General features: G+C 46.6%; 2 protein-coding genes across 2 annotated transcripts in view; both read right to left on the bottom strand.

Annotated features, from left to right (window-relative positions):
* Cep85 (centrosomal protein 85) overlaps positions 1-165 on the bottom strand; it is a 42879-nt gene extending 42714 nt beyond the window's left edge. Inside the window, exon 1 of the mRNA XM_034503209.1 lies at positions 8-165. The gene's annotated coding sequence lies outside the window, so the exon portion shown is untranslated. The remainder of the gene's footprint in view (positions 1-7) is intronic.
* A 5237-nt stretch (positions 166-5402) lies between these two features.
* Positions 5403-25297, bottom strand: LOC117708408 (uncharacterized). The gene is made up of 9 exons (XM_034502009.2): positions 24618-25297; positions 15831-17228; positions 14219-14424; positions 11335-11492; positions 9891-10127; positions 7538-7697; positions 7196-7310; positions 6674-6706; positions 5403-5708 (listed from the first exon to the last, which is right to left on the bottom strand). The coding sequence occupies exons 1-9, from the start codon at positions 24682-24684 to the stop codon at positions 5656-5658; spliced, it is 2427 nt and encodes an 808-aa protein (XP_034357900.2). The 5' UTR covers positions 24685-25297; the 3' UTR covers positions 5403-5655.
* Between the last annotated feature and the right edge of the window lie 332 nt (positions 25298-25629).

Raw genomic sequence — 25629 nt, 5'->3', positions numbered from 1 at the left:
AACTTACACGGGCCTGAGAGCGAGCGGCGGCCTCCCTCACTCTGGGATACTGACGGCGGCCACCACGTCCGCACGAGCCGCGAATCCGCTCCTCAGGTCTCCTAACGGCCGTTCCACGCCCGTCAAGCCGCACGCCCTGGAGCGCGCGCCGCCCGGCTCCGCCTCTCTCTGCTTGCCCCTGGCCAATAGAAAGTCAAGGCTAGTGCCTACTCCGCCTCCTCTTGCCAACAATTGACCAATGGAAACTCAGGCCGCTCTCGTGTCCCGCCCCTTCACTGTGTCCTGGGCTGTGGGCGGGTGGATCACTGCGCAGGAGGCGCTGGACCGGTGCGTCGCTCTGCGCATGACACAGCGGCTTCTTAGTTCGGTCTCCTCGCACCATACCGGATCCCGCCACTCGGTGGCGCTGTGTCCGCGAGTCTTAGGGTGGCCTGCCGGGTTGTGGCCAGACTTGAGGGAATCCCGCCCAACCTACTTCAGCCCTCCCTCCCTCCGGAACCAGGAAGTCAGATTGCGCCTGTGACCTGCCGGGGTCACTGCCTACTCAGGGGTCACTATTAGAATTAAGAGTTGATGAGGGGCTGGAGAGCTGGCTCAGCGGTTAAATGCTATCAGAGCTGCTCTTTCAAGGGTTGCATATTTGGTTTCCAGCATCTATGTCTGGCTGCTCGCCGATCAAAACCATCATCTCTAAATATGATAAATACAATTAAATGATAAAAATACAATTTAAAGCACTGAAGAATAACAAGTTGGTACCTTCAGAGGCCATAAGGCACTGGGTCCCTTGGAGCTTTTGTGAGCACCTATTATGGGTGCTGAGATCTGACCAGTCCTCATGACAGAACAGCAATTGCTCTCAACTTCCCCAAGTTTATTTTTTGAGACTGGGTTTCATCGAGTCCGGATTAGCCTGGAACTTGCTTTACAGCCAAGGTCAACTTTGAACTAATCCCGCATCTGTAAAACCCAAATGAAAAGGACCTCACCAATCCGTGGAGAACTGCAGACGCACCCCAAATCACTCACGAGAAATACAACTTGATGCAAATTGCAAGAGGTTTACTGGCTAGCCAGGGCTGTCTTTCCTTCAAGCCCGCGCAGGGGCAGCGGAATTCAGCAGCAGAACAAAAGAAGTTTACAGCTTTTAAGGGGGCATCTACAAACCAGGTGGGGGTGGAGTTAGGGAAGAGGGAAGGCTGAGAGTGGAGTTAGGGAAGGGGGAAGGAGGGAGAACAGGTCACTAGGTCATGGATACATTTGATCTCAAATTCCTAAGATGCATGGTGTGTCACTTTATAATTGGCTATTTTGAAGTAGTTTCACACTATATATCATGAGCTCCAGTTCAAGGGAGTCAGGCTTATCTCAAACTTTTAGCATCCTGGCACCAACTGTCTCAGGGCTGTTAGTTCAAAGCCCGGCCAAGCTAATCTCGGGCCCATAGCATCCTGACACCATGAATCTTAAGATTTGTTTAGTTAGGGCCATCTGTTCAAATGGTCAGCTAATTTCCTGGGACTGAGGCAACACAGTGTTTGACTTACAGGTATTTATGTCTTTGCTTTAAAAGTAGGGTTCAGGGGATCAACTTATGATTTTTCTATCTTTCACATCCACTTCTGCATTTACTTGCCAGGTGCTGAGCTTACAGGTATGACCAGATATGCCCGGCTCAATTTCCCTCTGTAATTTGAAAGTAATTCCGTCATGGGATAATTTTTATGTGAAAATGAGTCCTCACATTTCAATAGTCTTTGGGTTCCCATTTAAAAGGCAGTCACACTTTAAAAAAAAAAAAAAAGATTTATTTATTTTTGCATGAGTGCTCTATCTCCATGTACACCTGCATGCCAGAAGAGGGCATCAGATCTCATTACAGATGGTTGTGAGCCACCATGTGGTTGCTGGGGATTGAACTCAGGACCTCTGGTAGAGCTGAAAATTGCTCTTAACTGCTAAGCCATCTCTCCACCCCACCCCCATAATTTTTAAGTATGCATAAACCTTCAGTTACTTTTATTGTTTGTCTATTCAGAATTTTGTGTAAACCAAGTTACTCTTAAATTTACTTTGTAATTCAAGCAAGCCTTGAACCGATCCCTGATCTTCCTGTCCCAACCTTCCAAATGCTAAGGTTATTATTCTTTATTTACTTTTGGTAGACCTGGCTGTCCTGGAACTCACTCTGTAGAGCAGATGGGCCTTGAACTCACAGAGGTCTGCTTGTCTCTACCCCCTGAGTGCTGGGATTAAAGACCTGTGCTGCCATCACCTGGCTTGCTTTATTATTTTAAAAAGATGTGCTACATATTTAATGAAATATATCAATGAAAGTATACCAACCAGCACGATTAAAAGTAAAAAAGACTAGATTTGGGACTGGAGAGATGGCTTGGTGGTTAAGAGCACTTGCTGCTCTTACAGAGGACTGGGGTTTGATTTCAAGTACCTACTTAGTAGCTCTCAACTGTGTCCAACTGTTCAACAGCTCTAGTTCCAGGGGACACAACACCCTCTTTTGGCCCTTGTGGGCACCAAGCCCACAAGTAGTAGGTTTACATACATACAGGCAAAACACGATTACCCAGCTAAGCATGGTGGCACATACCTTTAATCCCAGCACTCTTGAGTCAGAGGCAAATGGATCTCTGTGAGTTTTGAGGAGAGCTTCATCTATATAGCAAATTCCAGTTCAGCCACAGCTACCTCAGGAGACCCTGTCTAAAAACAAACAAAGAATATTCATACGTATCATTTTTATTAAATGTTAAGAGTTGGTTAAATATAACTTTCTCATTTAACCAGATAGGATTGGAAGGTCAGAATGCAGGGGTGCATGCCTGCAGTCTCAGCACTCAAAGCCGAGACAGAGGCATAGCAAGTTCAAGCACAGCCTGATCATACAATGAAATGCTGTTCCAGAAAGACCCGAAAGGAATGTTAAGATGGCTCAGTGGGTAAAGCATATGCTGTGCAGACCAACAGCAGATTCGATCCCTGGGACCCACACAACAGCAGGAGATAATCAACTCCACGTATTTATCCTCTAACCTCTATACGCTGTCTGTCTTAGTTTCATTGTTGTGAAGAGACACCATGTCCAAGGCAACTCTTGTAGAGGACAACATCTCATTGGGGCTGGCTTACAGTTTCTGAAGTTCAGTCCATTATCGTCATGGTGGGAAGCATGGCAGCATCCAGGCAGACATGGTGCTGGAGAAGGAGCGGAGAGTTCTACATCTTGATCTGCAGGTTGCAGGCAACCGTGTGTCACACTGGCATACCTTGAGCATAGGAGAGACTTCAAAGCCTGCCCTCATAGTGATGCACTTCCTCCAACAAGGCCACACCTCCTTCAAGGCCACACCTCCCAATAATGCCACTTCCTATGGGCCAAGCATTTAAACACCTGAATCTATAGGGGCCATTCTTATTCAAACCATCACAGTGTCCTATGGCAAGCATGACCATGAGCATGCATTAGGCACATGTGTGCTTATTCTCAAATAAATAGAAAAAAAAAAGACTGCCAAATTTAACTTAGATGTACATGCAGAGAAAACATCCATATATATAAAATAAAAAAATAATTAATTAAAAAGTTAAGTGTACCACAAGCATGCAGTGCCCAGAGAGGCCAGAAGCAGGCATTAGATCTCCTGGAGCTGGAGTTACAGACTATTGTGAACTGCCATATGGGTGCTAGGAATCAAACCTGGGTCCTCTGCAAGAGCAACAAGTGCTCTTAATTGCTAAACTCTCTCTCCAGCCACCCACCCATCTCTTTTTGTGTAATTTTTTGAGACAAGGTCTCAGAACTCACTGTGTGAACCAGCCTGGTCTCTAAGTCATAGTGTTCTGCATATCTGTGCTTCCCAAGGGCTGGGACTACAGATGTGCACCATCATACCCAGGTCCATAAATTGACTTTTTATTCTGCTTTTTACTGCTCTATAGTTACTTCCTCCAACTGAAACACTCTATCCTGGAGGGAAGAGAAACAATCCTAAGAAAGCTACGAAAATTTTCAAGGTTCAGGGTGCTGAAAAAACTTCCAATACTTCTCAGGGTCCTCCCGAGGTTATATGAGCAACAGTCACTGGGGAAAAAGTTTTGGTGCAGCTGAGTTTTGAGCAGGCAGCTCCAGGGATGTAGCCTTTGTGGCTTCTCCTATACCAGGGAGGGCCTTTTGCTGATGCATCTACCTTTGAGTCAGCTAAGCTCCTGGAAGTAAACCTTCACCTATGCTCCTATGGGTCACCCCAATAAATTTGCTGGCTCCCCAAGCTAAACTTGGGTGACATCTTTTTTCTTTTTTAATCAGTCTTCAGTATTCCTTGAGTTTGCCGTTTGTTTTGGACAAGGTTATGAGAAGCTCAGGCTTCACGACGAAGCTGAGCAAACTCCCGATGACTTTGAACTCCTTATCTTCCCGACTCCAGTTCTCCAGCACAGTACTTCAGGCATGCACCACTGTATCTGGCTTCTGTTCTCTGATTGTTTTCTTGGCTTACGTATGTTTGGGGGTTGTTTGAGCTTGTTTATTGTGGTTTTGAGAATCAAGCCGAGGTACTGTATATGCTATGCAAATGCTCTACTGCTGAGCCACGCCTTTTGTGGTATTTTGCTTCTATGTTTGTTTATTTGTTTGAGACAGGGTCTTGATATATAACCCAGCTGGCCTCAGACCCAGAATAATCCTCCAGCCTCGAACTCCTGGTCCCTGGGATTACAGGTGCGCATCAGCCTGTGTGGGTTGCCTGCTAACGTCTAACACCTGCCCCATTTCCTAGTCCACAGTCTTCTCCCAGCGCTCATTCACACTGTCCTTAAGTTTGCCTAAGATTGCCTTATGAGCTGTTGAATCCCAAGATATAACATGGTCCCAGGGATGTAATCAATTCTGGTTTGGGATGAATAAATGATTGCAGCATGAACACTGTTGCTGTATCCATCCTCGGCTAGGAAAGGGGCCTGATGAAGCCTGGAGCAACCAAGGGAAAGGCCGAAAAGGCTTGGGCAATATTATATAAATGTATTTAACTCTCATTCTGGAACTGAAGAGTTTTGGTCATTTTTCAGGAAAGAAAGAAGGAGAGAGAAAGAGAGAGAGAGAGAGAGAGAGAGAGAGAGAGAGAGAGAGAGAGAGGTCAGCTGATCAAGGCCCAAAGAAGCAGAGGTCATCTGGTCAAACACTTTCATTTTACATATGTGGAGATGAAGCTCCATAGAGAATAACATGATTTTCATGCATGCACGTGCACGCACACGCACACCCTGTACCATCTCCAATCCTTCAGCCCATTGACCTGGAACACTGAATCATTCAGTTCACATTATACTGATAGGAATCAAAAAAATGTAGAATTCCTTGTGTTTATTGACAACAAATCCTCTACTCTTCCCCATCACTGTAATCACACACCCTCCCCCAAGAGTCCCCAAGAAGGTTTGAAGAGCAAACAGGCCATTGCGGGGCATCCACCTTCCCCACAGTATTATGCTACATGCTGGTTCATGCCCAGCTTCTCTGGTACCTAACAGAGGCCACACTACTTGCCTTGACTCAACCCTTCCCCCACTCCACCCTTGTCTCAGCAAATAAACTAGACACTAAACTCTAGGATTGGAGTCAGGAGAATGGGTCAGATTTTATTCCAGGATCCAGCCAATCATGATCAGGAGAAAGATGGATATCCAGGCTCCTGGAGGAAAGAAAGAAATGGTTGTAAAATCGTATTAAAGGGGCTGGAGAGATTGCTCAGCAGTTAAGAGTACTGACTGCTCTTGCAGAGAACTTCAGCTTGGTTCCCAGCACCCACATGGGACAGGTCACAATAATCTGTAACTTCAGTTCCAAGGCAATCTGACACCTCTTGGCCTCCCTGGGTGCCAGCACTCATGTGCACAGGGTATACACACATATATGCATAACTTAAACTAAAATAAATATTTTAAAAATGGGATTCGAGGAGCTTTCAGCGTCTGGGAGAGTTTTAATTTTTTATTACATTTATTTATTTAGTGCATGCAAGTCATGGTGTACGTGTGGAGGTCAGAGCGCATCTTTTCCTGGTTCTCTCCCGCCACACATGGTTCCCAGGGAGAGACCATGATCAAGCTTAGCAGCAAGCACTTCTCCCCACTAAGCAACCTCAGTTTGGAGTGTTATCGTGTACACTGTTTTGTCTTGCTCTATTTCCTTTCTTCTTTTCTTTTGCCTTAAAACACACAGTCCAGCCTGGCCTCAAATTTACTCTGTAGCCAAGGTTAGCTTTGAACACTTAATTCTCCAGCCTGTACCTCCTAAGTGCTGGAATCACAGGGCAAACCTCTATACCTGGCTTTTATGTCAAGTAGGGTCTCACTTTCTTGCACAGGCTGGGTTCCAGCAAGTTCCACTGCCCCCTGTGCATGTTAAACCTGCAACCCCTTACTCTGAGTCATTTCTGGGTGTGTGTCAGATTTTGAGGCAGGATAAGGCAACAGCCTCATTATTAACTCTGCCATGTACTGCTCCAGCTGAGACTGGGGAGGTTCAACAATGTGGTCACACAGCTCAGAGGAGAAACAGTATCTAAGATCAGTACCAGCCTAGACCCTGTAGGTGCTCCTAGAGAACCCATTAACATTAGACCTTTCTTCCCTAAAGCAATCCCTTTATACCAACCTGCCGAGTTCCTGCTGCCCGAGGCTCTGGACTCTGCAACCACACAGAAACAGAGATTGAGTTCAAAATGCCCCTCACACAAGATACTCACCCACCATTCCATCAGGGTGGCACAAAAGGAAAAGGAGCTGTTTGGGTTTTGTTTTGTTTTGTTTTGTTTTGTTTTGTAAGCTGGGACTCAGAAGGGTCCATCAGAGAATATACTTCTGGATTGAATAGCTAAAGGCGTGGGATTCCCCAATGAGGGTTAAAGTACTCTAATAAAATTGAAAGACAGAAGATTGTTCCAGGACAAGAAAAAAGATCGAATTGAGGTTGGCATGAGAGACAACTTGAGAAGGCTGAATTGATGCTATAGGAAAGGAGACAGAGCCTAGAGGGACTGGAGAGATGGCTCAGTGGCTAAGAGTACTGAATGCTCTTCCAGAGGATCCACGTTCGATTCCCAGCACCCACATGGTGGCTCACAACCATCTGTGACTCTAATTCCTGGGATCAGGTGCCCTTTTCTGGTCTATGTACCACTTATTCGAAGAGGTCCAAACACGATCCACTTGCCACCGCTAGGCTCCATGTGCATCCCAGCTCGAGTGTCCCAGGGTGAACTTCTCCTCAGGGGATTCTTCCCACTACAAGACTGTGGGTGACAGGACAGCTTTGGAGATTTTTCGCCCAGGATCTCAAAGACTCATGCTTACGGCCCAAATAATCACTCATCCTCATCTACAAGATGTAGGTCTTCAAATGCCAGCCTTTAACTCTTCCTACAAGCCTGGTCCCTAGAAAGTGAGACCCACACACAATCCCTCAACCGCCCTTGGTTCAGTCCCAGCTGCATTGCTGGCCTTCAGGAACCCTACTTACCGGTTGGCATGGGTGTCCCACTTGCTTGTCACAAAGGGTCACTTGGGCGTGTAAGTAGAGTGTGTCACTATTCAAGAATCGTGAGAGAGTGAAAGCCAGTATCACATATATGGAGGCCCCATTGCTTAAGTCCTGGAGCATCCGGCCCTGGACTGGGCAGCTGCAGGAGGAAAGTTGTGCATTCATCTTTGGAACTCAGGCTTGGGGCCCGAGGTGTGGACACACAAAGTTTGATTTCTGCCACTTTAACTTGTCCTGTGTAATAATGGGTGTTGGATCTCTGGCTGAGAACTAACTTTACATGGATTATTTTATTTCATTCCCCACATCAGTACTCTGAGGAAGACCATACTTCTGACTGGTCCCCATTTTTAAAAAATATTATTTATTTAATATATATGAGTACACTGTCGCTGTCTTCAGACACACCAGAAGAGGGCATCGGATCCCATGACAGATGGTTGTGAGCCACCATGTGGTTGCTAGGAATTGAACTCAGGACCTCTGGAAGAGCAGCCAGTGCTCTTAACCGCTGAGCCATCTCTCCAGTCCCTGTTCCCCATTTATTGATTGATTGATTGATTGATTGATTATTGGATATTTTCTTTATTTACATTTTAATTGTTCCTGTTCCCCATTTTTAAAGGTTTATTTATTTTATTTTCTGTCTGTCAGTGTTTGCCTGTAGTGTGTCTGTGCACCACGGGAGTAGAGTACCCATGGAGGTCAGAAGAGGGTGTTCCATCACCTAGAACCTAAGCCAAGTCCTGTGTGAGAGCAGCAAGTGCTTTTAACTGCCAAGCTGTCTCTCCAGCCCCCTGCCCTGCCCTTAAAAAAAAAAAAAAAAAAAAACAGGGAGAAAACTGAGGTGTGGAGGTGTTAGGTAGGTCTTCAAAGTTGGACCAGCATGCTGTTCCTACTTAGGTAGGAACTCCAGAACCTTGGGAATACAGGAAAAGCTAATTGCATACTAGGACAAATCCAGCAGTGTGCTTTGGGACCAGGCTGAGCGCAAGCCGTCCTTCGTCAGACTCTGGGCCTGAGCCTTCGGCTCTCTCACCTGCACAGTGGAGGAGACAATACTTCATGGGGTTGTTTTGTGACCTGCAAGTGGATGAGCAATCCACTATGCTTCTATGAAGACTATTTTCAACATGAATAAAACATGTTAGAAAAGGAAGGAGATATTCATTCTCTTACTGATTTTGAATCACAACCTCATGTAACCCAGGCTGCCCTGGAATTCACTATGTAGCTGAAGCTAGCCTTTAACTCCCTCTTCCATCTGAGCACTTGGGTTAGAGACATGCACCACCATGCCCAGCTTTTAAAAATTATTATTATTATTATTATTATTATTATTATTATTATTATTTTAAAGATTTCTTTCTTTCTTTCTTTCCTTCTTTCTTTCTCTCTTTCTTTCTTTTATTTATTAGTGTTCTGCCTGCATATATTCCTGCAGGCCAGAAGAGGGCATCAGATCCCATTGCAGATGGTTGTGAGCCACCATGTAGTTGCTGGGAATTGAACTCAGGACCTCTGGAAAAGCAGTTAGTGCTCTCAATCTCTGAGCCATCTCTCCAGCCCCCAATAATTATTATTTTTAAAACAGGGTCTTGCTGCATTACTTGGCTAGCCTGGTACTCTAGGTAACTCCCCTGCCTCAGCCTCCCAAGTGCTTGGATTTGGGACCTAGGCCATCACACCTGCTTAGAGAGCCAGCTCTTGTCTTAGGATGCCCAACACTTGGCAAAGTGAGTCACCTACCAGCACTTGAGCTGAGCCTTGGTTTCTCCTTGAGTAAGGTGGGACTTGGAGTATGACTACATCACAGTGTGTAAGATTTCAATGCGCTGATATAAGTGACTCACACTATGACTGGCATGAGACAAACACTATGTCATCATTAGCTGTCTGCTATTGTGTGTAATGTACTTCATATATAACAGCATGTGACACTCTGAAAGGTTAGCATTATTTGTTATCTCATCACTCTAGGCCCTCAGTAACTGGGGAAGGGGAAGAAGACTAGAAGAAATGAATGTCATCTATTGGCTGTGAGATCTGTTGCTCTGAGCCTCAGTTTACTCATCTGTAAAATGAGGCTGGGTATATTCACTCAGCAAACATTCACCAGTCCTTTACTTCCTCTCCATGTTTGTTTGCCAGAGTGTAGAGGAATCTTAAAGAACTAGGAAGGGGGAGCTTATTTGGCAGCAAGCCCCCAGGACAACAATTATGTTAGGTGAATAAAAGTTACTTTTGCCCCTGGAATACAGAAAAGCAGGCTAGGGTCCAAAAGTACCCGAGTAAATCACAGCCCAAGTCCCGGGACCGGATGGACTCTTACCTCTCCTTCACAAAATGATAAGTGGCCTTAGCCTCTGTGGTGGAAACGTTGGTACTTGCAAAGATCTGGTTAGCCACCAGGGCAAACCGGTCAGGATCACTGTCCGTGGACTTGAGGACCACATAGAGAGGCATGCCAACAGGCGCTGTACTGTTCTTAAGTGGAGTGGAGAGCTTAGAATCTGTGAAGATGCTCAGGGTAACGACAGTCTCCCCAGTATTCGGAACATGGATGGAGCTGTGTCCAGAGAGGAACAAGAGTGAGTCCCTCACCCATGAAACCTCAAAGAGAAGAAGGATTTATATTCACTTTCTAACTTACACACTCAAGGTCACTGAGTGCTGGCAGCCAAAAAAAAAAAAAAAAAAAAAAAAAAAAAAAAAAAAAAAAAACCAGGACATTAGGAGGTAATGTATGTTACCGTTTAGCAGGAGGACTTGAGATCAAGCCCATAAACCATGTAAAAAACCCAGGCATGTCAAGCAGCAGTGGCACTACCTTTGATCCCAGTGCTCACAAGGTAGAGGCAGGCAATCTCTCTGAGTTTGAGGCCAGCCTGGTCTACAAAGAAAGTTCCAGGACAGCCAGAGCTGTTAGGCAGAGAAACCCTGTCTCAAAAAACAAACAAGCAAAATTCCAAAATTGAATTTAAAAATAAACAAATGATATGTAGCACACTCTTTTAATCCCAACACATATTTAGGGCAGAGGCAGGCAGTTCTCTGTCAGTTCAAGGGCAGCCTGGTCTACATAGAGAGTTCCATTCCAGGAGAGTCAAGGCTATTAAAGAGACCCTGTTTCAAAAAAAAAAAAAAAAAAAAAAAGATAAATTAATAAGTAAACAAATAAATAAGTTGGAGAGTGATTAAGGAATACCAGAGATTGTCCTCTGGTCTACATACAAATGCACATGAACACACATGTACATGGACTAGCACACACTGCACAAACATGTACTAAGAAAGAGAAAAAAAGACAGGTCAGCAAGACAGCTCAGTGGGTAGACTCCTGCTGCCATGCCTGAACTGAAGAAATAAAGAATAGACTCATGCATGTCTCTGTCTGTCTGTCTGTCTGTCTGTCTGTCTGTCTCTCTCTCTCTCTCTCTCTCTCTCTCTCTGGATAGATAAATATAAGAGAAATAGAGATGGCCAAGAGAAGGGTCAATCTTCTAATCATCCTATGGGCCACCTAAAAAGATGTGCTACATCATAGGTCCCCAGACCTTGGCAGCTATCTCCATGGTGATTTACATAGGCAAGCCATACTGTGTCTCTTTTCAGAAGCAGTCTCCCTCTGTGTAAAAGGGGCTTACATGTGGTGAGTGAGCATGAGGGACAATTTCTTGAGGGAGGTGCGTCTCTGGCCTGGATTAGAGATAGCAGCGAGAACTCAGGGTGGCTGAGGGCCTAGCTACAGAGACAGTTGACCTGGCGTAACTCACGGAATGGAGACCTCCTGGTAGGAGACAGGCTTGCTGATGTTCACGACCAGTGGATAGGCACAGCTAAACTGGAGCACTCTGAAGTTAGTGTTGTTGGAGCCAGGGAGAGCCCGTTCAAGGTGCACATCCAAAGAGTGCAGGGCGTGGCTGCTGTTGGTCTAGAAGAGACAGGTTGGTGAACAGCCATTACCCACAAATCCCTAGGATAAACACCTTCACGCATCTGCTCTAGCTACATGATGCTTGTTAAAATAAAATCAATAGCTGAAGTCTTGGAGTCTGGTCCCATGACTTGAACACAGCTCTCTGTTAACAGCCCTATTTTAGAAATGAGTAAGATAAAGGCTCAGAAAGGTCAAGAGAAGCACAAAGCAAGCAGCGAAGCCTAAACCCAACGTCACTCTGGCTCTGGGGCCCATCACTTTCATTCCCATGCTACGGTTCTGAAGTTTCTTTTCTTGAAACGGAGTCTCATGTAGCTTAGGCTAGCCTTAGTGACTATGTGGCTAACAATGATCTTGCATCCCCAACTCACCTGGTTCCACCTCCCAGTGCAAGTTTGAGCCACAATGCCCAACTTATATGGTGGTGGGGATTGAACCGAGAGATGCCAAAGGACGTCCTTATCCCATGGTTCTTAAATGTCAATGTTCATTTTATCTTACCTTATTTTTGAGACAGGGCATCATGTAGCCCAAACTAGTCTCCAACTATATAGCCAAAGATGGCCTTGAACCCTCTCCTGCCTCCACCCCAAGGGCCGAGTTTACTAGCTTGCATCACCACATCTGGGTTGTTTTATTGTTGTTTCTGTGGTGGTGGTGGTTGTCTTGAGAGAGAGCTTTTAGAAGTTTATTTAACAGTCATGTACATATGTGTATCTCTCTACGGGTTTGTGCACGACAGTGCAGGTGTCTAGACAGGACAGAAGAGGTCGTCAGATCTCTGGATCTGGATTGGAAGCAACTGTGAGCTGCTGGTGCTGGGAGGACTTGGGCCCTCTGCAATACGAACTCCTAACTGCTGAGCCATCTCTCCAATCCAGGGAGAGCGCCTTGCTCTGTAGCTCAGGCTGTTCATCCAATCCAGGGAGAGCATCTTGCTCTGTAGCTCAGGCTGTCCAGAGTTCTGCAATCCTCCAGTCTCAGCTTCCTAAATTCTGGGATTACAGGTCTCAATTTGCATTTTAGAATCTCTTGGGGAAAAATAGGACCACTGAGCGGTTAAGAATTCTAAGTCTTCTTTTCAAAGGGGCGTGGGGGACTGAGGAGATGGCTCAGTGGTTAAGAGCACTGGCTGCTCTTCCAGAGGTTCTGAGTTCAATTCCCAGCAACCACATGGTGGCTGACAACCATCTGTGATGGGATCTGATGCCCTTTTCTGGTCTGTCTGAAGACAGTGACAGTGTACTCATATGAATAGATTTAAAAAAAAAAAAAAAAAAAAAGAATTCTGAGTTGGGTGTAATGATATATGTCTTAAATTCCATCATTTGGGAGGCAGAGGCCAGCCTGGTCTACATAGAGAGTTTCAGGACACCCAGGGCCACAAAGAAAAACCCCTCTCAAAAAAAAAAAAAAAAAAAAAAAAAAAGAATTTTAAGTCTGAACTAGGTGTGGTACATCTTTAATCCCAGCACTGGGAGGTTGTTGGGAGCCGCAGTGATTCTCCATTCCAAGATGGCGCGGACAGATGGCACAGACATCCTGTCCTCCCACTTGTAAACAACTGACTTCGCAGGTGCAAAAGGCGAGCCAAAGTCACTGCCCATCCCGGGGTGTAATATGGGGTGATGAGTGAACAGCCAATCAGAAGTGAACACGCCACTCTAGGGTATATATAGCAGTGCCTTTCCCGGGCTTGGGGTCTTTTCCGCTTTTGCTGTTACAAGAAGTAAAGCCCGATTACTGAAGAAGTGATACCCGATTACTGCCTCCGTGTCCTTTTTCGCGGGCGAAGGGGACACAAAAGAGGTGCGCGCAACAGGAGGTGGAGGTGGATGGATCTTGGTGAATTTCAGGCTAGCCTGCTCTACATAGTGAGTGCTCTACATAGTGAGTTCTACACCAGTCAAGGCTAAATAGTGAGATGGTGTCTCAAAATAAATAGATAAATAAATTTTAAAAAAGATTTCTAGCTCCTAGGGTTGGGGAATGTATCGTAGAGTATTTGTCTAGCACACATTGAGTCTCCGGCACTGGAAAAAAACAAAAACAACAACAGCAACAAAAAAAAAAAAAAAACGAAGGAAGGAAGGAAGGAAAGAGGGAGCAAGCTGAGTCCTGACTACGAGGCGGGGGCTTTAGGGGCACTGTTGTTGTTTGGGAGCATTCTATTATTTATGTGAGTTATGTTTTGTTTACGAAGCTAATCTCTGAATGCTGGTGCAAGCATGTAATCTCAGGACTCAGGAGATTGATGCAGGAGGATTACCTCAAGTTCAAACTGCAATTTGAGAAAAATCCCCTAAGTTCTCTGAGCCATTGATTACTCGTCTATAGTGAAAACCCCTCAGGATTAAAACCATTAAAAATTATTTGATAGACCTGGCAGTTGGCCAGAAATCAATAATCAACTGCTTGTAGTTAACTATTTTAAAGTGTTTCATGGCTGACAAGTTTGGAACTAATCAGTATTCCAATTTGACAAACAAAGCACGTATAAATGAATTCCCAGTCTGGAGACGGTTCTTCTTCTTTTTTTTTTTTTTTTTTTTTTTTTTTCATTTAAGATGGTCTGATGACAAAGATTTGAGTCCACCAAAATCAAGAGTTACTCAACCTCGCCTTTCCTAGGCCCACCCGACAACCTTCCCAGCCCCTCCCAGAGCCGCCCAAGCCCTGCCCACATCCTTCCCTTTCCTCTAAAATCCCCTTCAGCTTACAGAGATGTGGAGTCCGCACGTTCCCTCCTTCTTCTCCAACTGAAAGACCTGGACCCGATGACCCTCTTCTGTCGCATTGACACTGAAACACTTCTTGAAGGTATCTTGCTTCAGGACCCAGTGTCGAGTTTTCAGGAAGCAGCTCCAAAGAGATACCTCAATGTCCTGTGGCCTGCAGCGTAGGGTCGCTATCTCTCTGGATAGTTCTGCAGGGGAACAAGAGCCAGAGGTGGGGCTCTCCTGGGAATCCTGGAAGGATGCCGACCTGAGTTCAAGTCTCAAAGCCCACATAAAGTGGAAAGGGCAATCTGACTTCACAGAGTTGTCCTCTGACCTCCATATATACACCAAGGCATGTGTGCCCCCTAACACACACACACACACACCATGCACCATGCAAACACACCAATAATTGTTAAAACTGTAAACATATCTGAGTACAGTAGTCCATGTCTTTAATCCCAGAACTCAGGAGACAGAGACAGGCATAGTTCTGTGAACTTGAGGACAGCCTGGTCTACAGAGCGAGTTCCAGGATAGCCAGTCTTGAAACACCAGGAAAAATTAAATATGTTAAAATCACAGATTCTCACACATGTGGATCCCAAGAATTATCTCTTGAGTTATGGGATTCTGACTCCCGGCCCTCACAGGCTCTTAGAATCTCTTCTCCGAGAGTTACCTCCAGGCCTCAAAGCTAATGTGGGGGCTGGGAATGTAGCTCCATTGGCCCATTTGCTTGCCTGCCACAATCTGATACCCAATGCCACGTAAATAGGGTATGATGACAGACACCTGTGATCCCCAGATTTAGGAGGCAGAGGGTCAGGGGCATTAGGTCATCTTCAGTGACCAGGCCAGTTCCGGACTAGGAGACCCTAATTCATCAACAAAGCTTGAGAGGTGAGGTACCCGTCTTGAGTCAGGTAGACTGAGAGTTGGGCCAGTGGACAGAGGAACAGAACAAGCAGAGATGGAGAGGTAAGAGTTAAAAAAGGAGGTGGCTCCTGCTACACTCCAATTTCAGTTTTAGGTCCCCAGGGAACTGGGGAGTGTGGCCAGGACCTCAGTGAAAAGTAACTGGCAACGAGTGGTTTTTAGGGAAGTTAATTCACTTATTCTACAATTCTTCTCCAATGCTAAGCAGGAAGCTAGACCCTAGGGTGTGTGTGTGTGTGTGTGTGTGTGTGTGTGTGTGTGTACAAAACCAGACATGCCACACATGCCTGTAATCCCCATCAGTATCTGGACAGCAGCTCAGGTCCCAGAAGCTGGAGCAGGGTAAATAGTCTTATCTGCGCAGCCACCTACCCTCTCATGAGACATCCCTTCTGGTGGGTTCTTCATTCATTTCATACTAATGCCTTACCAACCTTTGGACAGGGTTCCTCTGGAACTTCTCAGACTTCTGTGACCTTGCTAGCTCTGGCCATTTATCTGGTTTATTCACGTGAGTTGTTCATGTTACTCCATGTTTTCCGTACACATAAAATTACAATAAAGGAGATACTTTAAAAAGAAAAGGAAGGGGAAGGGGAGAAGAAGAACAAGAAGACACAGCAGCAGCAGCAGACAACAACTTCCTGGAAGGGGAAGGGTTATACGCACTTACCCAAGTGGGAATAGTAGCTGTCATTGCACACACAACCTCTGGTACTGACTAGATACTCATCGAAAGCACAGATACCACCTCCGGGACCACTGCTCTGATTAGAGTCGGGGGATGCTTTTTGGGTCCCAATCAGAGTGGAGGATTTGGTTGTCTCTGAGGAGCTAAGAACAAGGGTTGTAGAGTGGTCAGATGATTGGGTTGTACCCGAGCCCACACTTGTGCCCGTCTGTGCTGGCTGGGAAGGTGTCTGTGTGACTGTGCTGTGGTGTGGGTTGGGTGGTTTGCTTGTCATCACGGGGCTTGTCCCTGGGGTTGGGGGTCCAAATGTAGTGTCTCTTTCCTGAGTCTCAGATGTGGCTGTGCTGAGCACAGTGGTCCTCAGCATGGTTGTGGTTGGTGACGAGGTATCCATAGTTGCTATGGTCGTTGTGGGTAAAGGTTTATTTGTGTCAATGACTTTGTCCGGTGTTGATGAGGATGGAGTTAGAGTTAACTTCTCAGGCACGGTGGGTATCCCAGTTCCAGATGACAGGATGGCATCCTCTGGAGCACTTGATGCCATTGAAAGTGTCGTTGTCGTCATTGACGGTGACATCGTTGAAGGTGTCATCATGGTCATGTCTACCTCCCCTTGGCTTGGTAACATTGATGACCTCATTCCAGTGGTGATGGGCCTTGCTGGTGATGGTGTTGTGAGTTCAGTCACACTGACAGTAGAGCCCGTCTGTGCTGGCTGGGAAGGTGTCTGTGTGACTGTGCTGTGGTGTGGGTCGGGTGGCTTGCTTGTCATCGTGGGGCTTGTCGCTGGGGTTGGGGGTACAGATGTAGTGTCTCTTTCCTGAGTCTCAGATCTGGCTGTGCTGAGCCACAGTATGGTTGTGGTTGGTGACGAGGTATCCACAGTTGCCATGGTGGTCGTGGTTGCCATGGTCGTCATGGGTAAAGGTTTATTTGGGTCAATGACTTTGTCCAGTGTTGATGAGGGTGGATTTTGATTTGGTTGTGGTGTCTCAGCTGAAGTGGCCAAGGTAAATAAAATTGTAGTTTTGGATGACCCTACCGGCTCCTTTGCTGTAGAGGTCATCATGAGATCTAGCAGTGACATACTATTGGTGCCTGTCTTGACAGCCGTGTGCATTGTTGAGGCCGTCTGCTCAGTGGGCCCTGTTTCGCTACTGCTTTGAGGTGATGTTGGAAGAGTAGTTGATGTCATCTGTCCCTGGGACTTATTTGTGGATGTCTTGTTCCCTGACGAACTGTTAAGTTCCTCTGTGGAGGCGTGGCCATTTGTTGGGTGAGTCACAACTGAACTCGTAGATGGGCATGAAAGATTCTCATTAAGCACCGAGCCTTTTGTAGAAGGTGAGTCTGAGGCAACCACCCAGACTAAAACACTGCCTGAAAAAAACAAGAACAGCAATGCAAATGAAGACACTGGCCTACTGCTCCATCCACTTCTCAGGCGCTCAGGCTCCCACGCGCCTGGCGAGGAGTTCCGATAAAAACAGCAGCAGCGGTGAGACGGTATAGCGAGTCACACTCATTCCGTGCCAGCTCTGCCCTGTTGGATTTCAGAGGCTCGCCGGAGAGCCTTCGACTGCAATTTCCTAACTGCATTCTAAACACTCACCTCATAGCCACACAAATGTGTGGCTCTCGCCACTCAAAGAGTGCAGCAGCTAGACACCATTACAGAAAGCCACAACTGGTCAAAATGCAGACAACTGATCTTGGAGTGCCCAGCCCCAACTGATGCATCTGAAACACATCCCTTCACCTAAAGGCTGGGGCGAGGGCCTGGTGGGAGTGCTGGAAAGATTGTAAGAGCTAAAGGGCTAAATTGTTTACTTAGAAATAGTGTCTTCTTTAAAAAAAAAAAAAAAAAAAAAGGAGAGGGTGGGGTGATGCTTTGTGTTAAATCGTCCTTTTCATTTATTTATTTAATGTATGTGAGTGCTCTATCTGCAGGTACATCTGCCTGCCAGAAGAGGGCATCAGATCCCCATTACAGAAGGTTGTGAGCCACTGAGTGGTTATTGGGAATTGAACTCAAGACCTCTGGAAGAGCAGTCAGTGCTCTTAACCATAGAGCCATCTCTCCAGCTAAAATTCTCAACTAATTAATAGAGCTATTAATTTTTCAAATGCTTCATACCTGAGAAGAGAGAGCAGGTAACGCTCTGGCCAAATGTGTCTCATTCAAATCAACATCTGCTCTAGGAGGCCTGAGAATCCAGATAGCAAAAAAAATGGAACCCTGTCGTGCTTTATGTTCACAGTGCTGAGGGGCGGGCAGTGGGCGTCAAACTCAAGGCCTTGTAAACACCAGGCAAGCGTTCCTTTTTATTGGTTGAGACAGGGTCTTGATAAGAAGCCCCATGGTCTAACCTAAACTGGCCTGGGATCTGTGGCCATCCTTCTGCCTCTGCCTCCCAAATTCTGCAATTATAAGTACTTGGAACCATGCCCACTTTCTTCTGTTGTGGGTCTAGCAGCTTGGACTAGTCTCTAACTTTCCATACATAACCAAGGATAGCCTTGAACTTTTGGTCCTCCGGCCTCTGCCTTCTTATTTTGGAGATTGCCAGTATAAGCCAGTCACTCATCCTGCTTTGTTTTTATTTTTTAATTATTTATTTAAAAAAAAAATAGATGTGTGTGTGTGTGTGTGTGTGTGTGTGTGTAATCATGTGTATGTGTGTGCATGCATGAAGTGTGCATGTGTGTGTATGGGTGTGTGAGTGGGTCCCTGAACATGTGTGCTATAATGGGCATTATTGGGAGGTCAGAGGACAGCTTTCAGGAGTTGGTCCTTCCTTCTTCCCACATAGCCATGGATTCTTGGGATTGCACTCAGGTTAGCAGGCTTGGCAGCAGGTGACTGTGCTCACTGGACCACATCACCAACTCCTACTTTGTATTTAGTTACTTATGTATTATTTGAGACAGGGTCTCTACCTATCCCTGGCCAACCTCAAAGTCTCTATAGAGACCAGTCTCTATAGAGACCAAAGTCTCTGTGAGTTCAAGGCTCTGCCTCCTGAGTGCTGGGATTCCAGGTGTACACCCCAGGAACTGAAGCTACGGACAGTTGTGAGCTATCCTGTGGGTGCTAGGAATCAAATCCAGGTCTTCTGTAAGAGCAGTAAGTGCTCTTAATGAGCTGTCTCTTCGGTCCCTTTGCTATTTTGTTCCAGATTTATTTGTTTAATGTAGATGGGTGTTTTGCCTTCATGTATGTATGTGCAACACATGCGTGCCTGGGGCCCATGGAGGTCAGAAGAGGGTGTCAGCTCTCCTGGGACTAGCGTTACAGGTGGATGTGGGTGCTGTGAACCAAAACGGGCATTTTGGAAGAGGAGCCATGCTCCTAACCACTGAGCCATCTCTCCAGCCCTGTTGTGTGGGGTTTTTTTTTTTTTTTTTTTTTTTTTTGGTTGATTGGTTTTTGGTTTTGTTTTGTTTTGTTTCATGCATTTAAGTGTTCTCCTGCATGTAAATCTATGCACCACCTGTGTGTCTGGAAGACATGGAGACCAGAAGAGGGTGATGGATCACCTGAAATAAAGTTACAGATGTTTGTGGGCTGCTGTGTCCTTTACATGAATCAAACCCAGGTCCTTTAAAAGAGCCACCAGTGTTCTTAACTACTGAACCATCTCTTTAGCCGTATGTTTTGTTTTTAAAGACAAGGTCTTACATTGTGTCCAGGGCTAGCCTCGAGCTTACTATGAGCCCAGGGTGGTCTTAAATTCCCAGTTGTTCCACTCAATTCCTTGTTTTGTTTTTGTTGAAATAGGCTCTTGTGTATTGTAGGCTGGCCAGAGTACAAAGCTGAGGCTGACCTTGAAGTCCCTCCCGATCTTCCGATATCTACTTACTGAGTGTTCACTGAGACTGGCTCTTGTCTGGTTTCTTGATGCCTTGTTTGAACGTAGTTGAACAAGTGGCTCAGTAGTTAAGAGCACACTGGTTACTCTTCCAAAACATCTACATTCAGTTCCGAGCACCCACATGGTGGTTCACAACCATCTGCAACTCTAGTCCCAGGAGAGCTGACTTCTAAGGGCACCAGGTACATATGTGTTGCACCTACATACATGCAGGCAAAACACTGGTGCACATTAAATAAACTCAGAACAAAACCCAAATGGGGGCTGAAGAGACAGTTTAGCCATTGAGAGTGCTTGCTGTTCTTGCAGACACTTGGATCTGGTTCACAGTACTCATGTGATAGACAACTGTCTGGAGCTCCAGTTCCAAAATCTGATGTCTTCCCCTGGCCTCCAAGGGCACCAGACACTCACGTGGTACACAGTCATCTATGCATGTAAAATGCCCCCCAACACACCCACACACATACATGCACACATGCACACGCACACACACTCACAGGCACACACACACGTATGCACACGTATGCACACACACTGACACGCACACACGTGCACTCACGCACAGCACACTCACACGCACAGCACACTCACATGTACACACACAGTCACATGCACACGTGCACACACACCCCAAAACAAAAATGAGGTACAAACAAAATAAAGATACAAAAGTGTTGTGCACTGTAGTAATTCGAGCCGGCTGGAGTCAGAGCTCAATGATAGAAAGCTTTTCTAGTAAACTTGGCTTCAATCCTTAGTACCACACACACACACACACCAGTGCTTCTCAACCAGTGCTGCGACCTTTTAGTACCGTTCCTTATGTTGTGGTGACCCACAACCATTTCCATTGCTATGCCACAGCTGTGATTTTGCTACTGTTATGACTCATGAAGGAAACATCTGTGTTTTCCTGTGGTCTTAGGTGACCCCTGTAAAAGGGTCATTCAACTCCCAAAGGATCGAGAACTGCTGACACATACAAAAAGCCAGGTGTAGTAGATGATGCCTTAATCCTTAATCTAGCGCTTGGGAAGCAGAGGGAGGACCAAAGCAAGTCTGAGGCCAGCAGGTCCACATAGCAAGATCCTGCTCCAAAGAACAAAAACCAAAACCCCCAACAACATAGGCTAGGCATGTGGTATAATCCTTCAGTCCTACCACTGGAAGGCAGAGACAGAGAGGCAGGGAGGCAGGGAGGCAGGGAGGCAGGGAGGCAGGGAGGCAGGGAGGCAGGGAGGCAGGGAGGCAGGGAGGCAGGGAGGCAGGGAGGCAGGGAGGCAGGGAGGCAGGGAGGCAGGGAGGCAGGGAGGCAGGGAGGCAGGGAGGCAGGGAGGCAGGGAGGCAGGGAGGCAGACAGGCTGAGGCAAGAGGACCTCTGTGAGTTCAAATCAGTCTGGTCTACAGAGTGACTCTGTCTCTCTGAAGGGTCGGTAAGGTAAGATGGTTTATCATTTAAAGATGCCACGTAGAGCTGACACCTGAGTTTAATTCCCAAACCCCACAGTCAAAGAGAACTCACTCCTGTGGCTCATCCTCCGACTTCTAACTGTACTGTAGTGTTCTCTCCCACTCCTACACCCAACCAGCTCCACCACACACACAAACACTGATAATAGTAAATTTGTTTTAAAACATTAGTGGTCAAGGATGAGCTTGACATATTTTATTCTCATTTGTCTAAAGCACCAGAACTGATACACTGTTTGCTCACCAACTGCTGTAAGATCTATTATTCCTACATACCAGAGAATGAAACTGAGAAACAGGTGGAACGGTCTGTCCAAGGCCACACCCCTAGGAAGTGAGGATGCTGCCTTTGAATCCAGATCCATCAGACTCTTGAGTCTTTTTTCTCAGCTGCCTTGTGGAGCTTACAAAAACATCGTCACCTTGTTTCCAAAGCTAAGCGAACCACTCTCCCTTGAGGGGAAAACCCGTGCAAATGTGCTGAACAAGATCCCTAGGAAACCCTGCTCCTTCCCCTGGGCAAAGGGCAGAAAGAGGCCATCACCTGATGCCCTCCTCTAAGTTCCTAGCAGCTTCTAGAGAGCTGATTCAGAAGACGGAAGGTGAGCTGGTGTGGGCCAGGGTCTCCTTCTCATCAACCACATCAGAAGAGGCACTGGCCCTTGGCCATCCCACTTCTGCATGCCCCTGTTTCACCGATACTCCAAGGTCTCCTCCTGTGCAGACCTGAGGAGTCACCATTGTGTAACAAAGCTGCCCCGAATGCTTAGGAAGAGTAGGGAGGCTTGGGATGCGGACTGGTTCTATTGTGTTTCCTGTGTGACCTTGTGGGAGCCCACCACTTGCTCTGGTCTCCATGTCCCACTCAGCATGAGGCACTTGGGTTCAGTGCTAGAGGAACCACAAAATCCCAGGCTAACAGAGCAGATGCCTTGTCACTGGTACCTCATGGTTTTATTTGTACAGAGGGCTATTTCTATCTCCCTCGCCTTGAACTGCATGCTTTTTTTTTTTTTTTTTTTTTTTTTTTTTGGTCCCCTTTTGGATTTTTTGGAGATGGGGTTTTGAGTTTTGAGTAGCTCTGGCTAACTTTCCAATCCAGATTTTCCACTTCCCCAAGGGCTGGGGTTGTAGGCATGAATTACTACACCGAGTCTGACTTCATGCTTTTTCAAAGTGGTCATCCAGCTGCTCTGTCCCTATGCAGAAGTCTCTCTTCTCCCCACTGATGAATCGTGCTGATCTGTCCCACTGTCTTACCACTGGCTGGCTTACTTCTGTATCACTGCACCAACATCAGTAACATCTGTTCCTTTACGTCTCCCCCTAGTCTCCTGTTGGGGTCCACACTAGCCCCACGTTGGGGCGGCCAAAAACGTCGCAGCCCAGGCAAAAACGTTTGGGTGGCCACTGTATCCCGGCCCAAGCTGCCGCTCCGGTCCTCGGGTCAGGGTTCAGCAAGAGTGAGGGTGAGGGCAGACTCGAAGAATGGAGACCAGACAAGGTGTGATTCAATCCCGTTTATTCTTCAGTCTCTCTTCCTCTAAGTGTCTCCTGCTGTGTCTCCTCTGTCTGCTATGTCTGATTTTCCCTCTATAGTCTGAATTCTGATCTGTTCTCTCTCTCTCTGCCTTTTATATGTCTCACTTCTAAACCATGCCTCTAAGTTACACCTTTAATCATGCCCTTAGGTCTTGTCTCTAACTCTGATCTCTATACTTCTAAGTCATACTCTTAAATCACACACCTTTAATCTCAAGGTATCTAAACCAAGATTATCAGAGTTTGCTCAGCTGTTGTAGGCTATTGTAATCCAAGTCTCATGTCAGGGTATATGGCTCAAGATGGCTGCAAAGCTGATAGCCACTTTCTGCTAAAAGTCGGCCCCCAACAGTCTCCCATGTCTTTCAAAAAAATTGCTTTTGGGTAGGGTAGCCTAGAGAGATAGCTCACAGTTAAAAGCAAGATTCAAGTTCTGTTCCCAATGCCCATGTTGCACGGCTGACTGTGGCCTGTAACTCTGGCTCCAGGGCATCTTGACACCTCAGTAACAGCCTGGGCTTTAAGTGAGCTCTGATGGCCCAGGGCTTTGGACCCTGCTACCTTCCTCTACCTTTCTCTGTCTTCTGTAAGGCCACCAGTCTGATATCTGACCCTTCCACCTCCTTGGGGCTCAGATTACAAGCATATTCCACCACTCTCAACCTAACTTTATGCTTCTTCCAAGTGGTTGCATGTGTGTGTGTGCACACACAATCATGGCAAGTTTTACAATCCTTTTACATGATTTTTTTTTTTTTTTTTTTTTTTTTTTTTTTTTTTTTTTTTGGACTCTTTGAGACGATAGCCTAGGCTACTCTTGAGTATGGTCCTCCAGCTTCCATCTCCCAAGAGCTGGGATTACAGGTTTGGGTTACCACGGTCACCTCCCTCCTGCCCTTTCTTACACATCTTAGAATCAGTATATCTACAGCCCCTGATTGGGATTTTAATTACCTTCATGATAACTGAGATTCTCAACCCTCAGCCACAGCACATGACCTAGACTTTAGAGTCAGACCTGGGGGGCAATCCCTACTTTGTGATTGGGGACAGTCCCTACTGTGTGACTGAGAGGATGCAGAAATCAACATGTGACTCTGAGCCTCAGTTTCCCTTACCACAAAGCAGGAATGCTGGTAGTACTTGACTGAGACCCTGAGATTGCTTAAGGTAAGGCAATGGAAGCCCTCATACAGTGCTTGGCACAGGAACAGGCTCAGGAGCAGGCTCAGGCAGGTACTCCGTGAGTTGACCCCTGCAGCTGGAGTGACAACATCGCCCACACCACACCATTGCTGCTTTCAGCATGCTTACTAATGCCTGCTTCTTCATCGCTCTGTCAAAGAGGCTCCTGTCCACGGTCAAAGTCAGAGAGCCGGGGAACTGATGACACATACGGTATCTTGCCTGTGTACTCCCTCATACTGACCTAGGAACTCAGAACCCAGAATGCTTTCCTTTCTGAAACTGTGAGGCACCAGGATACAGGCTTTGTCAGAGAAAGGCAAGCAACAGGGTCCAAACACTTGGGCCCTCAGCTGGCTGAAAGCCCAAGGTTATTAGCCTGTCACAGAGGGGAAGGACAGACAGGACGAAGGGGAAGACAGTCGGATGGAGGAGTCAGACAGGCAAAGATAAGCTAGTGCTTTGGAAGAGACGTGTGGGAGAGGTCAGAGCCCCATGGAGGTCATCCTGTCTTTCAAAATCTGGTGCCTCTACCCTATGCCTTTTAGACTGAAGAGGTTCATAAGGGTGTGGCAAAGCTTCCCTCAGCCATCTCTGGAGAAGCATCACCTGGATTTCTAGCAAGTTCTTCCCATCTTTGACCAGTCAGAAAAGAAGCCACAACTGGGAGACAGAAAAGGTGTTGGGTACTCACCAGGCAGGTTGAAGGCTCTGTCCTCACTGAGCAGCAGCAGAAGCAGCAGACACCAGTGGCTGCCCATGTCTGTGCTGGTGGGTGGTCCTGGGGGATGTTAGGAAGGAGCTCTGGCCTGAACAAAGGGACAGACAACAAGACAACACAGTCCTGGGGCTTTTTTTATAGTTAGAACCAGTGCTGACGGGGAGTCAGAGGAGGAGGAGGAGAGGCTGTTTCCCATCAGCTGCAATCAGTGGATCTCTGGGGACAGCAGTTCCAACTAGCGACAATCCCCAAGGACCCTAGTTGTCAGCTTTTATCGAATAGCAGGGCAGATCTCTGGGCCACCCAGCTTCCCTGGCCCCAGCACCAGAGTATCTGAGTCTCAGGGATACTAGTCTCTCATCTTTTAGGTCTGAGTTGACATTTGAGAAGTCAGATCTTCTGCCTGTACTGTGGGATGTAAAACCATGCCAGGAAGTTTGGTAAGGTAGAGCGGGTGAGGCCTGGAGATTCTCGGCGGCACACACCTGAGGCTTAGGCGACTCCCAGTTTCCTGGCAGACTTCTGACTTGGAACATGTGCCATGCTTCTCACATAGAAGAAATATGTCCCATGGTTATGTAGATGCAAAACAGAATTCTCTGTGCTAATGAGGTACCGAGAGGCCCAAGGGCTTAGCCAATAAGCTTCCTTTCCCAGACATTTCTCCCTGCAAAAGGTAATCTCAGGCCCACCCTGAGAAGTGGGGTATGGTTTTGTGCATCCATCTTCTGCCATGACAATAAATCATGGACTGTCTCTTTTCTTTTTTCTTTTCTTTTCTCTCTCTCTCTCTTTCTTTCTTTCTTTCTTTCTTTCTTTTTGTTTTTGTTTTTTGCTGTTGTTGTTTTTTCGAGACAAGATTTCTCTGTGTAGACCTGGCTGTCCTGGAACTCGCTCTGTAGACCAGGCTGGCCTCGAACTCAGAAATCCGCCTGCCTCTGCCTCCCAAGTGCTGGGATTAAAGGTGTGCACCACCACTGCCTGG

This window comes from Arvicanthis niloticus, chromosome 5, assembly GCF_011762505.2.
Source record: "Arvicanthis niloticus isolate mArvNil1 chromosome 5, mArvNil1.pat.X, whole genome shotgun sequence".
NCBI classification, from domain to species: domain Eukaryota; kingdom Metazoa; phylum Chordata; class Mammalia; order Rodentia; family Muridae; genus Arvicanthis; species Arvicanthis niloticus.
The sequence above is the reverse complement of the archived record's forward strand: the minus strand, read 5'-3'. Positions and strand labels throughout refer to the sequence as shown.

Coding starts and splice junctions, on each gene's coding strand:
- LOC117708408 (XM_034502009.2), bottom strand. CDS start 24,684: ATGGGCAGCCACTGGTGTCTGCTGCTTCTGCTGCTGCTCAGTGAGGAC. Junction 10,128..11,334: donor TACCAGGAGGTCTCCATTCC/GTGAGTTACGCC, acceptor CTCTGGACACAG/CTCCATCCATGTTCCGAATA. Junction 5,709..6,673: donor GGGCAGCAGGAACTCGGCAG/GTTGGTATAAAG, acceptor TCTTTCCTCCAG/GAGCCTGGATATCCATCTTT.